Genomic DNA, 14,830 nt, shown 5'->3' with positions numbered 1-14,830 from the left:
ACACGATCTTCTGAGGAAAAAATGAGTGAACAGAAGAAAATAAATGTTAAATTGATGACCTAATGCATGGAACCTCAGGGCGAGAATCAAAGACTAAGCTGTGTGGTTTTTTGTCTTTGACCTCTTCTTTTTTTAGACTTTGTAGGGGTTCATTTGAGTTGTAAGCAGTCTAAGTATTGCAATGTCGGTTTCTCATCGGTTGTAAACTCTCAAAACGTTGATTGCTGAGACCGGATTTCACTAGTAGAGAAACGACTTTCCATCCGCCCCCTTTTGTCCCGGTTTAAAGTTGGCCCGGGATAAAAGGTTCACCAACCGGGACTAAAACTCGGTCACTGGTGGGGGGCTCACCAACCGGGACCTTTTATCCCGGTTGCAAAGGCTAGTGGGAAAAAAAGACTCTGAGAGGCATTTTATCCCGGTTTGAAACACCAACCGGGATAAAAGGCCCCCCCTTTTATCCCGGTTGGTAACACCAACCGAGATAAAAGGGTCAAGAGCCTTTTATCCCGGTTTGTAATACCAACCGGGATAAAAGGGGGTCATTTATCCCGGTTGGTGTTTCAAACCGGGATAAAAGGGCCCCCAACGAGGTGACTGGAAAGTGACTGGAAAGGAATTAAATCGGGGGGACCCTTTTATCCCGGTTGGAAACACCAACCGGGATAAAAGGGGGTCTTTTATCCCGGTTGGTGTTTCCAACCGGGATAAAAGGGTCCCCCACGAGTTAATACAAAAGGATAGTATCCCATATATAGTCAGATGTGGTGTGTAGGTGGGATGGTAAGGAAGCTACACGCGAGGCTGGAGGTTGTGGGTTCGAATCCCACGAACCGCGCACGCGCATATTTCGCGTGAAAAATTGCATGACTTGTGGCTTGCGACGTGCGCGTGTGGGGGGCCTCCTGGGAGCTCGGGAAAGGGTCTTTTGTCCCGGTTGAGTGACCCGGGATAAAAGACCCCCCCCTTTTGTCCCGGTTGGTTTATCCCGGATGCATTTTCGGGATATTTGCACCTTACCAACCGGGATTAAAGCCCAGTTCTCTACTAGTGTTTATTTCCTGAATCTAAAAAAATTGATGACGTAAGGATTATCCTCACGGTTGGTCATCGAGGCATTGACAAAGGTATCTCGAAGTCATTGATTTGATAGAGCTACTCCGAGTCTCTGACGATAGTGACAGACCTAAATGTAAATTTCAGCAACTCCCAAGTAAACAAAACAAGGCACATCATGTGTGTATATATGATTCTAACATTGACCGAAACAAAATTAACTGATGAATTGAATTATAGCCCACTAATTGAAAGCCCCTTGTGAGTGGAGTGCCACCAATCGAAAGTTCCTTGAACCTTTTTTCATATGCACTTTATGCCTCATCTTCCATACCATAACAAACCGCCCCTCATCCCAAAGAGAGAATCTCAACCTTGACAGCGCTAGGAACGGATCCGTTACAATCACTGGCTCAGGTGACTGGACCGTGTCCGCTGACTTCTGGCTAATCCTATGCAGTTATACACATAAGAAGACAGGAAGTGTTATTTTGTCCGGGGTCCACCCTTGAACACCACCCAGCTATGTTTACGTTAAACGAGCAGCAGACAGCGTAAAGTGACTAAGCCCCAGTGTGGCCTGTGGCACGTGACCTTTCTCCCTGTCAAACGGTGCACCGACGAGCTCTGCTCGTTGCACTCTTTTCACGAGAGGTGGGCCGCTGAAGACGAACAACACCGTCACTCTTCCCACCGTCACTATTTGATGACCATGCTTCAACCTTCCAGTTCCAGCGACCAAAAGTCAACAAAGGCCGGCGTCGCCGCGTCAAGGAGTTGGCAGCCGAACGAACTACCGAGACGCTTTCTTTTGCCCTTCGATTGGTCAGTTTTCAGTGAGTTTCCCGTTCGCTTTGCATTCTTGGACGATGCAGCCGTCACCCATGAGCAATTCAACATCTCAAGCCTTGTGCGGCGCGGCATGGGCGCATGGCGATTGCCGGAATTTTTTTATTTTTATATTTTTTTTCGATTTTGTAGAAATATATAGTCGGATGAAAAAATTGTAAACCTAGGCTATTGCCGTCGGCTGGGCCGGCGATAAGGCCTTACCACCGCCTCAGTCGGCGGTAAGGCCCTCCCGCCCAACGATCAGCAGGCGCCGTAACTGCCGCGCTTGATTCGAGGAACCGTCGTCGGCCCAGGCGGCGATAACTCCATTTCCGCCGCCTGGGCCGGCGACAAGTCGCCCCCTATAAAAGCCGCCCGCGCCCCTCCCCTCCCCTCGCAATAGTGCGCCAGGCAGCGAGCCAGAGAAGAGAAAGAGGAAAGGAGGGAAGAAAAAAGAAAGAGAGGAGAGGAGGAGGAGGGAAGAAAAAAAAGAAAGAAAGGAGGAGGAGGAGGAGGAGGGAAGAGGGAAGGAATTTCTTCCATCTTTTTCAGTTAAAAATTTTTTTTAATCTCGTAGTTTAGTTAAGTATAGTATGGTATAGTTTAGTTTAGTTTAGATCTAGATTTAGAAATATTAGTGGATCTGAGATTTAGAAATATTAGTAAATCTAGATCTAGAAATAGTAGGGGATTTGGACAGACAGCTGACGTACGGCATCAAGCACTTTGACGTGATGAATTCCCTTCAGCACCGTTCACTGCTTACGAGGGCCAGAGACGTCTGCAGGAGCTTTATCAGTGTTGTCAGTTGCCGTGGCGAGCACGGGGACGTCTTCCTTCCACCACAAGCTCCCTACCCCTGTGCGTCCTCTCCAGCTTCTACTCAGCAGGCTGGTACGTCCTCTCACCCGCTCGTTCATCCGACTCACGACGTTCACCCGTCGGAGCCCTGGACGTACGACCGGCAGCAGACTAGAGCAGCGCAGCGAGCAGCGAGGTGTGGTCGTGGTGTCGGCGAGCCTCGTTTCAAGCGAGAACGCATTTAGTGCGTAGGACGACTTGTTATTTTTTATCATTTGTAGGATTATGATGTGTACGATTATCTTTATATGCGAGGACTGCTCTGTCCAGATAAGAAGTTAAATGCTTTTCATTATTCGCGTGCGTTCACTATACAAGTCTAAACATTTCCCAATTAAGAATTAAAAGCACACAATTAAAATAACCGATCACTGGGAATGAAAATTGTGTGGCAAATAACGGAGTACATGACCTAAGCACAACACAATGAAAGGTCCAACAGTACACAATATTATCCATGAATAAACCATAGACACACAACGAAAGGTCCAACCGCACACAATGGAGTACTAGCTAATAACAGAGCCTACTGAGTACAACGAGGCCACTTTCCCTTCCTCAAGACATCGGGGTTCTCCTTGATTGCTACTTTCGCTCGGCGTGCACGCTCAAGCTTCCTCTCCCTTTCCTCCCTCTCCGCAGCAAGACGCCTCCTTTCCTCCTCTTCCTTGTGCTCCTTCTCTGCAGCCTCCTCTCTAAGCCTCTTCTCCATCCTCTCCTTATTCTCTGCTGCCCAACGCAACATGTACTACATCTCCTCCTTATCCTCAGGCTTGATCTCAGTGTCAATCCACTGCTCAAAATCACATAGCGGTGGAGGGTCCGCAACAAACGGAATAGTTACAATACAAAAAAAACATGCCGGATGTCATAGGACAGTAAAAAAATTAACAAACAGCATCTATTACTCACTATCTTGTTGATCCTGCGCTGACGAAGCGTAGGTCAAATTGAAAGTTGGAACACATCCAATACCTCTGCCTATACGTGTCCTCTTCATCGGACTTGGCTACCTTGCAAGGATCGCCGCAAAAGTACATGGGCACTACTGGAACACTACTAGGTAGAGGCAAAGGGTCAAAGGCATTTCCGGTCAACGAAACACCACTTCACCTTTACCATTTTTTTGTATGAACCGGAAGCAACTAAAATTAAATCATACGACTAGCAGTTAACGTAATAACGTGCACTGAGATTACCTTGGTTTCCCAGCTTTTCCACACCTTGACATCCTACGGTTGTATAATAAAAATATTAAAATTTTATGAAACTATACTACTAAATACTTCTAAATCTAAATACTAAACTATGAACTAAAAACCGAATCTACTATACTAACTAAGCTACATTTTTAATATCTAAAAGCACACAACATATACGTAGATCTAAATACTAAACTATGAACTAAATATCGAATTTACTGTACAAACTAAGTTAGATTTAGCATCTAAAAGCACAAGATATTTCTAGATCTACTATGGGTTTTATAGGGGGGACCCCCGTCGGCCCAGGTGGCGGTAAAGGGCCTTATCGCCTACCCAGGCGGCGGTAAGGACCCTTACCGCCCACGCGCTGGTCGTACCACAGCGGTGGAGGAGGCCAGGTCCTTACCGCCGACCCAGGCGGCGGTAGGGCCTTATCGCTGGCCTAGGCGGCGGTAAAGACACGAGCCCGCGGTGTCGGCGCCTTACCGCCGGCTAGCCTTATCGCCGGCTGCAATAGCCTAGATTTGCAATTTTTTCATCTGACTATATATTTCTGCAAAATCAAAAAAAATATAAATAAAAAAAATTCCGATTGCCGACTGCGACGTCAGGCCCGCGTCACGGTCCACCCAACTCCACCTGCTGGCCTTCTAGAAGCCCACAGGCCCACCCCACCAGCGACTGCTCTCCCTCCTCTGCTCGGTTCTCACACGACACTACGGGTCCACCACAGGACGGGCCTTCCTTTTCCATGGTCACACCAGTCGTCACTCACCAACACACTCACTCTTCCGCACCAACCGAACGATCGCCACTCGCCCCATGAGCCTCGCTGCGCGCCTGCGCCACTACACCAACCGTTTGGTCCGCGCGCTCCACCCATCTCGGATTCCTCCCCCACTACAAAGCGCCGCGCGGCCGGCATCGCACTCGCACCGACGCCGGGAGCGAGCGGTGATGGCGGCGGCGGCGGACCCGGACACGGAGGTGCAGGCGGACTTCTTCCCGATGATCCGCCAGTACAGGAGCGGCCGCGTGGAGAGGTTCATGAACATGCCCCCGCTCCCGGCCGGCACCGACCCGGCCACGGGCGTCGCGTCCAAGGACGTCGTCCTCGACCCGGCCACGGGCGTCTGGGCGCGCCTCTTCCTCCCGCCCGGCGTCCCCAAGGGCAAGAAGCTCCCCGTCGTCGTCTACTACCACGGCGGCGCCTACGTGGTCGGCTCCGCGGCCGACCCGTTCACGCACAGCTACCTCAACGCGCTCGTCGCGGAGGCCGGCGTCCTCGCGGTGGCGCCCGAGTACCGCCTCGCGCCGGAGCACCCGCTCCCGGCCGCCTACGACGACTCGTGGGAGGCGCTCAGGTGGGTGGCCTCCCACGCCGCGGGCGGCACCGGGCCGGAGCCGTGGCTCGCCGAGCACGGCGACTTCTCCCGCGTGTTCCTGGCCGGGGCCAGCGCGGGGGGCACCATCGCGCACGTCGTGGCGGCGCGCGCTGGCGGGCACGGCGCCGGCGGGCTCGGGATGCGCGTCAGGGGCCTCCTGATCGTGCACCCCTACTTCAGCGGCGCGGCGGACATCGGCGACGAGGGGGCGGCGGGGAAGGAGCGCAAGGCGCGCGCCGACGCGTTCTGGCGGTTCCTGTACCCGGGCTCCCCCGGGCTCGACGACCCGCTGTCCAACCCGTTCTCGGAGGCCGCCGGCGGGAGCGCGGCGCGGGTCGCGGCGGAGCGCGTCCTCGTCTGCGTCGCCGAGGAGGACGATCTGCGCGACAGGGGCGTCTGGTACTACGAGAACCTCAAGGCCAGCGGATACCCGGGCGAGGTGGAGCTGCTCGAGTCCACGGGCGAGGGCCACGTCTTCTACTGCATCAAACCGAGGTGCGACAAGGCGAGGGAGATGCAGGAGCGCGTCCTGAGTTTCCTACGCAAGTGACTGCGCGCCCGTGTGAGCAGACAACCACGCGCACGCATGTGAGATGGAATAATTTTACTGCCCGGGAGGCGGCCGTGTTTGAGCCTGGTGCTCGTGTACTGTCATGCTTCCATTGTCTCTCGAAAACATTATGGGTAGCCCCCAGTCGTTGACTCTCATCGTATTATTGAGATCTGACGATCATGGACTCGGCGTCTTCCCTGTTTCTTCCTCCCTCGCGAAGTCGATGAGGAATCTCATCGTACAATTGAGATCCAGTGATCATCGAGCCATCGTCTTCCTCCGTTTCCTCCTTTGCTCCTTCTCCTTCCTCGAGATGTAGTATGGGTCAGCACATCCGTACACATATGTTTCACAGAATGAAGGGAGATCCTAATTGTTAGGTGAGTGAAAAACATGTTCGGGTCAACCATGATTCATAAGGAACGTTGATAATTTTCTATTGAGTTGTAGAAAGTGTGCACAATGAAACGATCCATCCAAAAGATTGAAATGGGATCGCGAATAGATCAAAGAAATTTCGGGGCATTACAATTGAAGTATGAAAATGATTAACGAAAAAGCATAAGCACTCTTATTTTTCAGGACAATCTCCATGACTCCTTGCCGACAGAACGAGCCATGTTCATGTCTTGATGAACGCGACGGTCCGCTCCTGCAGCGCGACGCCCTCCTCGGAGTCGAGCTTGTCGAAGTGGAAGGCGTGGTCGACGCCCTTGGACTCGAAGAGCTCGAGCTCGCCGGCGTACCCGCTGGCCTTGAGCTCCCGGTGGTACCAGAGCCCGCGCTCCTTGAGCAGGAAGTCGTTCTCGGCGACGCACACCAGGACGCGCTCGCACGAGATCCCGGCGGAGGCCTTGCGCGCGGCGTCGTCGACGAACGGGCACACGCGCGGGTCGTCCAGCCCCACCGTCTCCGAAGCCACGAACCGCCACGTGCGCTCCATGAACCCCCGGATCTCGGGCCCGAACGCCGTCTCGCCGTCGATGGCCTCGCTGCCGGTGAAGTACGGGTGCACCAGGGCGAGCCCGCGGAGGGTCACGCCGTCGGGGAGCGCGCCGGGGGCAGAGGCCCGCACGGCCGTGTTGTGCGCGATGTTGGCGCCGGCGCTGCAGCCGGCCAGGAACACGCGGGAGAGGTCGGCGTGGTCGATCAGCCAGGGCTCCTTGCCGTCGCCGAGCGTGACCGCCCACCGCAGCGCCGCCCACGCGTCGTCGTACGCCGCGGGGAGCTTGTGCTCCGGCGCGAGGCGGTAGTAGACGGACACGCCGATGGCGCCCGACCGGGCGACGAGGTCGTTGAGGTAGTTGTGCGTGCCCGGCCGCGCCGGCGAGCCCACCACGAAGCCGCCACCGTGGAAGTAGACGACGACCGGGATCTTGCCGGTAGCGCCCGGCGGGAGGTAGATGCGGACGGAGGTGGGGCCGGCGCGGATGTCCTTGGAGACGACGCCGGTGGCCGGGTCCGTGCCGGCGGGGGCGGTGGGGGCGCCGCCGGGGCGGTGGATGCGGCCGCTCTTGTACTGGCAGAGGTAGGGCGGGAAGTCGAAGGCGACCTCGGAGTCGGGATCCATGGCCGCGGCCGGCGAGGAGTTGGTGGTAGTGGAGTCGCCCATGGGGGTTGGGGGAGGAAATGGAAATGAGTTGGCCACCTACAACACAGCGAGGCGAACGACGAACGAATTCAACTGGAGGCTTCACGAAGATAAAGGCTGTTGAGAGTTGGTGAGAGTTGACTTCAAAACAACGGCAGTTCAAGCTGATTTTTTGTTTCCCAAGTGGTTCAGAAAATCTCTTCCATTTCGCGGAAAAGTACATTATGAATTTTCACGATGCTACTGAGAGCGATGCTACCGTTTCCATTCGAAAAGCAAGAAATCCCCCACGAATTTTGGAAATTTTACAAGAAATGGTTCGACTCCCACCACTCAGTTAATTCCGTCCGCCAAGCGAACACGCAGGTAAAACTGATGACACTAAGCCAGGGACTTGTTTTTATATAAAACATCCCCGCTCTTATACCACAGATAAAGATACCATTTCTGCAGAATACCATAGTTCGCCATTTTTACAAATGCTTACTCAAAAGTATGTTACAACTACTCCCTTCATCCTTTAATATATGACGTTGATTAGTTGAGCTAACCAACGTCATATAATAGAGAACGGAGGTAGTATTTAACAAGATCCTCAATTATGTACTACGGAGTAGATATTATCGGTCTCAATCTGCTCCCCAGTACATCCGATTCAGGAATTGGCAGTCACAATACATCCGACAACCAGACAGTCATGACTCATGAGCTTGTGAGCATGTTACTTACTGCGTTTTGCACGGAGGCAAGTGAATCGATCGCAGTCTTGGTGAACCAGCTGATTCCAACCTTCACCCTGTGTTCATCTGTGGGCATTCTAAGGCAGTACACAAGCTTCCGAGCTGCAGAACAAAGTTCAATTTTATTTATGCATAGGCGAAAGTGAAATAACATGATCAGTTCATACCAGCATGTCCTAGAGGTCCTTCCAAGGTCAGTCCATCAATGAAACTTGCTGTTATTGCGGCGTCATTTCTACCAAGCGTCATCATCTCACCAAGGTTTTGGAACCTGCAAAACATTCAGCGTATTTGAGGTCTCCTATGGAGTTCAATCCTTCCTAGTTCCTACTCCTACTAAGATATGGAATACTAATGGCAAGAAAGTGAAATGAACAAATGCAAAGGTGTCCCCAGATTTGAACCTAAATGGCAGGAGAGGACGATCATTGATTGCCGCCCAGAGATTCCATCCAGCGAAATCTGCTTGTTGAAAAGCAACCTAGGAGATGAGAGTTTCATTAGCGACGTAACTACCAATGCAGCATCAACCTGGAGGAAATGCAGCAAATCTCTTACCTGTGCAGTGGCTGGGAGAAGTTTGCCTGAGGGATCCCTTAGAGCTGCTGAATCACCAATTGCAAATGTCCGGGGATGGCCTTTTACTTGAAGGGTTTCCTCTGTCTCCACCTGCCCCCGACCATTCAGAGGAATCACATAGGGAGCATCAGGAGGCTGTAACCGGGGAATCTGAGATGTTGAACCCACTGTCCACAGCACCAAATCAGCCTCCAGAGTCTGGCTTTTGACACCTCTTTCAGCAGGTTGAAGATCCAAAATTAGTTTCTTATGATCACCGTCAACTCCAGAACCTGTAACTGTGCTACTTGAATCATCAGATGTAGCAGCCTCTTCAATGCAGCTCACAAAATATCCCAAGAAAAGCTGAATATTCCGAGACTCAAGAACCTGACGAGAACCAAAATTTCTTCAGTGATTAGCTGCCAGCTCAGAACATATAATTTCCTCAATTGAGGAAGTTCAGATATGAAAACAACATCATCATGGGCCAACACTATGATGCGGGTAAAGCAATAAGCATGACTTCTTCATGTTGTATTGCATAGGATCCATAAATAACCCAATGGAAATGTACTATTTGGTGACATGTTACAAAATGGAGAAGGGATTTAATCATAAGGATATCAATATTGCACCAAAGTTACAGCCCTTCAACTGGATCAGACATGAAGAGCATGAAACATGCTATCGATTACAATTCTAAGATGAAGCTGACCAAAACAGTTTGACTTAGTTTCTCACCTTCAGAGCAGCATCACGGTTTCCTTGTGGAGCAGTGGGACATATGGTTGTTTGAACATTTATTGCCTTCACAGTTCCAGTGTTCTTTAATCTCTCAGATATAGTTGCAGCTAACTCAACGCCGGAATAGCCCAATCCCACTATTGCCACCTCAATAGTAGGGGTGCTTTTACCAAACCTTTTCCTCTCTAGCATTTTCAACTTGCTTTCAACTCTCTACAAAATAACATTTAAGAAGTAAACGACAGGAAAAATTGATGATCATGGACTCATGGATGAGCACTTAAGCTATTTATGCACAACAGGATCTATAATCCTTGAAATAGCTAATAGCAACCATAAAAGTAAATGGTTGATATATATCAACAAATGGCCCCAAAATTTTTAATTAAAAATGTTGAATATTTTAAAAAGTATGATTCACTTGTTACATAAATTGTCAGAACAAAGGCAACATGAAAAAAAGATTGATGATCATGGACTAATGGAGGACCAATTAAGCTATCCATGCTGCACAATAGGATCTATAATTCTAGAAACAGCTAATTACAGTCATAATAATAAATTCATGACAAATATCAATCAGCGCCCCCTAATTTCTATACATTTTCTATTTTTGAAAATTATTGGATTTCATTAATCACACATTGCAGAGATGAGGGTGGTAGACTCCCATTGAAAGTTTTGTGGTGCCAATCTCATTGGACATGGAATGACATGGGATAAAGCCCAATACGAACAGAGTAGTGGAGTACTGTGAACTCGTGTCTACCCACCTAGCTTGTTTTGCTAGTTTATCTGACACTCGTTTATAGCTCTTGGTATGATTCACTTGTTGCATAGATTGTCAGAAAACGTCGACAGTTATATTTTAAATTTTTAATGAGAAGCACACAGTAGAATAGATGCTTTCTATCTTTTCACTGGTGTAAAGGGTAATATTAGTAGTTCCAATAATAGATTATTTGTTATGAGTACATACAACATTTCATGAGGTGATTTGTGCTTACCAAAGCATCCTCTAATGTTGTGAAAGGAAGTGCATATTCAGCTGACCCCGGAACAACATCAATTTTAGCTTCAGCCCCTAAAGCAAGAACGAGCCTGGCTGCCCATTCCAAAACAAATGTCAGTAACAGGTTTATTTTAACTAAGCCATCAAATTGAAACAGCAGGGACTCCAGATCTAGCCATCTACATAAACAAAGTAGTTATACATGTTACTATTGTGTTCTATGGTTCCTTATTATCAATTATTGACAATCCACTCGATAAATACACAAGAAATATTCATTCATATCATGATTCAGAAGTGGCCTGAATGAATGAACCAATGCTACATGATTATGAGGAAAAAGGGGCACAGTCTGATAGCAGTAATCCCTGTCCAACGTGTTCAGTCAGTTAAGAGTCATTTGCTTTCAGTAGTGTTTATCACTTTGTTTCAGTTAGAGTTAGCCGTTCAGGTCAGAGTCAGAGTCTGTTAGAGTTTGTTAAGAAGTCATAGTCTTCAGGGTGCTCTCATCCGCAGGACGTGCTCCTGTTTGTTAGGGGCCACTAAGGCCACTAGTAGCCGGCTATCAAGCCGTGTAATCACTCTATAAATAAGAGAGCAATACATTCAGAAAAGCTGCCTTTGCAGCACAAAATTCCCAGCGTGTGTTTTCTGAGTTTGGTGAGTTGAGAGCTTACACAGTCCACGCGATCCCAAGTTTACAACATTAAATATTAGTGAGGCAGCCACTGGTATTTACGATTTTACATAATCTAAAAACTTTGTAGCAGCAAATAACAACTTTATCTTACATGTCAAAATAAAATATCCTTAAACATTATTTTACATGAAAAAAATAGAACTATAGCAAACTACTTTAAATTTGTTCCTGAAAGGAAGAATTTGACCTGGCAATCATGTAGAATTTATTATTCTTACCAATCATATTCAATGACAGTGCCACTTTCCAGATGAACAACTCCACCAGTGCATGATTCTCCAGGTTCTCTTCTAAAGTGATCAGAAGGGCGCAGAAGCTTTACGCTGTCCCTCACAAATTGAATACTAGTGTTTTTCAGCAACTCTGTAAAAGATGGAGCTATCTCCCAGACATCCACTTCTGGCAACCAAATCAAATAGCAACAGTTTAAAATATCAAATCATGGGAAAAGAAACAATAAACTATATGCAATTGGAACCGTGGTACCTCCTGATAAGAGCTCATACAACATGGGCTTAAATACAAATCTATCAGATTGATCAACCAGCACAACCTGTAATTTGTTTTGCTGTCTTAGTAAACTGTTGCAATTTAATAAATGTGATGAGAAGATTGCAGAAGATACCATCAGGAAATCATAAGACCCATAATACAGGCCTACAGGGTTACATAAAATCCCATCAAGGAAATTTATGTATTTTATAAGGAGTGCAATATCCACCCGCTCAATATAAAAGTAGCACATAGGAAATTGGAAGAGCATTCGCATAAGAGCATCATCATTTTACCTGAGGCTTCTTACCACTGGGCCACACAAGAGATTCTAGTCTTAGAGCAGTGTACAGGCCACCAAATCCACCACCCAAAATGCACACTCGTGGTCGCTGAAAATAAGGGGAAGACACATTCAGTAATAGCAACATAAACTGTTATAGTTATAATTGTTTTTTTTTTACAAGTCTAACTTTCCCAAAGGCCAAATCGTAACAAATGACTATCCTCAGTGAGGCTCAAATAAATGAAACAGAAATATGCAAGCCCCTGCAACCCCCACGGAGCCACACCTAAAGAACACAAATAAATGTATTATTAAGTAGTGTTTATCTAAAACTGCATCTCAGGAGTTCCATATGCATGCATTAAATATTTCTGTCTGAATGATGTATACCCAAGTCTAACATTTCTCCTAAATATTTCTCTTGTGATTCTAACGTTTCCCCTAAATTAGCAATGCATTAGCCATTTGAGTAGGCAAGTTGAAGGTGAACTGACTCAATAGTCTGACCACATACAGATAACTAGCAACTCGTGAATAGGTGAAAGCAAATATCAGTGAACAGCAGGCGATCTAAGTTGTAGATAGTCCAAAAAAATCAGTCGACCTGCTTATCTGGCCATGAGTATAACGGCAATGGTGCTACTGCTTCGTCAGTCGATGTAGGCCGAGCAAAACCACCATCCCCAGAGCTACTTGAAGCCATGCACCTGAACAGCCTTGATGGCAGTGCAAACATATTTGGAACACCAGCACCAAGTGTCCATGAGTTCTTCAAAATTGCATTCTTCCACAGGTTCCTATTTCCTGTCAGGAATCAAGGACTGATCAACAAGGCTGCCAAAAAATATTTACCCAGATGAATTCGTACCAATTGTCAGATTGGAATACAAAGCACTGCGAAATGCAAGTCCATAGTACCAGCCTAACAGGAGCTTCACTGTCCTACGATGATGAAGCGTTCGTGCGAATAAAATATAGTGCGGCTCCATATCTATCAAGCATGCTCATCAAGTCCAAATGTTTCAGAATTCTAACTCTTCCATCTAATTTGAGATTAGAATTCAGAGAACATGCTTGTATGTTATATGCTTCCGAAATCAGAAGCATCAGTGCCAGATATACATCAGAGCCAAAATTCAAAATTATTCTCATAGCTAAGCTAAGTAGTGGCCCCGTGCGCGCACTTAACAGCACCTGCTTACCACTGGACGTAAGCCCCAGTATCGGGAAACAACCCACTAGGCAGGCAGCAGACCAGCAGCTGAATCAGACAACCACGAAATCTAGACGCGGCCTGGAGCTCACCGAGTGGGGAGCGCGGCCGCGCCGAGGTGGGGAAGTGCGGCCCGGAAGGGAGCGAAGGGCGGCTCCACGGCGACGCGCGGCAGCTCATCGCCGGGGAGCGGAGGAGCGCGCGAGACGTGGCGCTTCTCTGGTCGTAACTGCCGACGATAGGGGAGCAGAAGGGAGGAGCCAGCCGTCCGTCTCCGGGAAGAAACGAACGAGAAGTCGAGAAAGGAGAGCCGAGCGAGAGGCCGACGGAGGGGTAGAAGGCCTCGATGGGCTTCGCGCGGGGCCCGATTCCTGCTGGAAGCCCATTTCTGAGTTAGTAATTGCCGTGATTGGGCCCTTCGAAGCTTGCGGTTGAGGAACCTGATATATTCGTAATTTCGTATAATGGAGTATGGACAGAACCGGAGAACCTATATAGTTTTCGGAAGCTAGTTTCCTGTGTTTGAGATTAGTGCGGCTGATAGGGCCGCACAATCTCCTTCTTCATCCTCCCCTCTGCTTGCTTAGACTAGACATGCGCCACTGTGGCCTGATCTCGCGCTGGCGAGAAGCATGGCTGGAGGAGCGAGGCTAGGAGGGGTGGTGGGTGGGTGGGAGCAGCCCGGCGGCGAGGTCGTTGCTGGCCGCGGGTGGTGGTCGAGGCGGTAGTGTTTAAGGTTAGGGGGCCTGTTCGCTTCAGCTTATAAGCTAGCTGAAAAGCTGAAACGGCTGATTTGTTGTGAGACAAAAATGTTGTTTGGTGGCTAATAAGTCGGCTGAATAAGCTGAAGCGAACAGGCCCAGGGTTTCTAGGGTACCGGGGCTCTAATGGCCACCAGCCTTTAGGAGAAGGTGGGCAGCGGTGGAAGCTCGGCGGAGGTGGCAGGTTGGTCAGCGGCGGAGGCAAACAGGTGGGTCGGGCATCCGGTGGGTAGTGGCCGGTGGCGGGGTGAGGAGGAGCGCCGCCGGATTAGGAAGGGCAGGCCGGAGGGGGCAGCGGTGGTAGGTGGGTGGGCGGCACACTCACCGCTAACCGGGGTAGTGGAGGTGGTGGCGGGGAGGAGGAGCGCCTCTCGGTGGGTCGGAGGGGGGAAGCGGTGGGTGGGTGCCGCAGCGGCGCGCTCGCCGTTGGCCGGCGCAGGGGAGGTGGCGACAAGGAGGAGAAGAAGAGGGAAGAAGGAGGTAGAGGTGTTATTTGGACTTGTAGTGGGCCAAAGCTATGTAACTATCTGGCTTGTGGAAGCCAGATAGAAGCTCCCGGACTGAACTCATAAAGGAAAAAAATTGTACGGTACGAACTTCATCCTTAGCATCGCTCTATGAAATCCCCGAAACAGCCAAAGAAATCCCCGAAACAGCCTTGATAGAATTTTCAAACATATTTGGCATACCACACCGAGTCTCCACGAATTTCTATAGATTGGATTTTCCACGGATTCCTACCTCTTCTGCGGGAATCAACTATGGTGCGAAAGAATATTTTACCTAACTGACCCACCACCTCTTACCACTATTTTCCGAGATACTCTCGTCGTCCCAAA

General features: G+C 49.2%; 2 protein-coding genes across 5 annotated transcripts; one reads left to right on the top strand and one right to left on the bottom strand.

The window, feature by feature from the left end:
- Positions 1 to 3,103: 3,103 nt before the first annotated feature.
- Positions 3,104 to 13,510, bottom strand: LOC117852339 (alternative NAD(P)H-ubiquinone oxidoreductase C1, chloroplastic/mitochondrial). Of its 4 annotated transcripts, none has more exons than XM_072293074.1 (12): positions 13,323 to 13,506; positions 12,622 to 12,821; positions 12,028 to 12,123; positions 11,726 to 11,792; positions 11,458 to 11,638; positions 10,535 to 10,628; positions 9,525 to 9,740; positions 8,781 to 9,170; positions 8,627 to 8,703; positions 8,390 to 8,493; positions 8,212 to 8,324; positions 3,104 to 3,541 (listed from the first exon to the last, which is right to left on the bottom strand). In XM_072293074.1, exons 1-12 carry the CDS (start codon positions 13,408 to 13,410, stop codon positions 3,497 to 3,499), a joined length of 1,671 nt encoding a protein of 556 aa, XP_072149175.1. In that variant the 5' UTR covers positions 13,411 to 13,506; the 3' UTR covers positions 3,104 to 3,496. The 4 variants fall into 4 exon arrangements, with proteins under 4 accessions (XP_072149175.1, XP_034590276.1, XP_034590277.1 ...); XM_034734385.2 differs by lacking the exon at positions 3,104 to 3,541 and adding an exon at positions 6,304 to 7,539 and having other exon boundaries at positions 13,323 to 13,510; XM_072293075.1 differs by lacking the exon at positions 3,104 to 3,541 and having other exon boundaries at positions 7,927 to 8,324; positions 13,323 to 13,505.
- LOC117852341 (2-hydroxyisoflavanone dehydratase) lies at positions 4,740 to 6,046 on the top strand. The gene has a single exon (XM_034734387.2). It carries the CDS (start codon positions 4,776 to 4,778, stop codon positions 5,886 to 5,888), a length of 1,113 nt encoding a protein of 370 aa, XP_034590278.1. The 5' UTR covers positions 4,740 to 4,775; the 3' UTR covers positions 5,889 to 6,046.
- Positions 13,511 to 14,830: the final 1,320 nt, after the last annotated feature.

The sequence above is a fragment of the Setaria viridis genome, chromosome 4 (assembly GCF_005286985.2).
Source record: "Setaria viridis chromosome 4, Setaria_viridis_v4.0, whole genome shotgun sequence".
Lineage (NCBI taxonomy): Eukaryota > Viridiplantae > Streptophyta > Magnoliopsida > Poales > Poaceae > Setaria > Setaria viridis.
The sequence above is the reverse complement of the archived record's forward strand: the minus strand, read 5'-3'. Positions and strand labels throughout refer to the sequence as shown.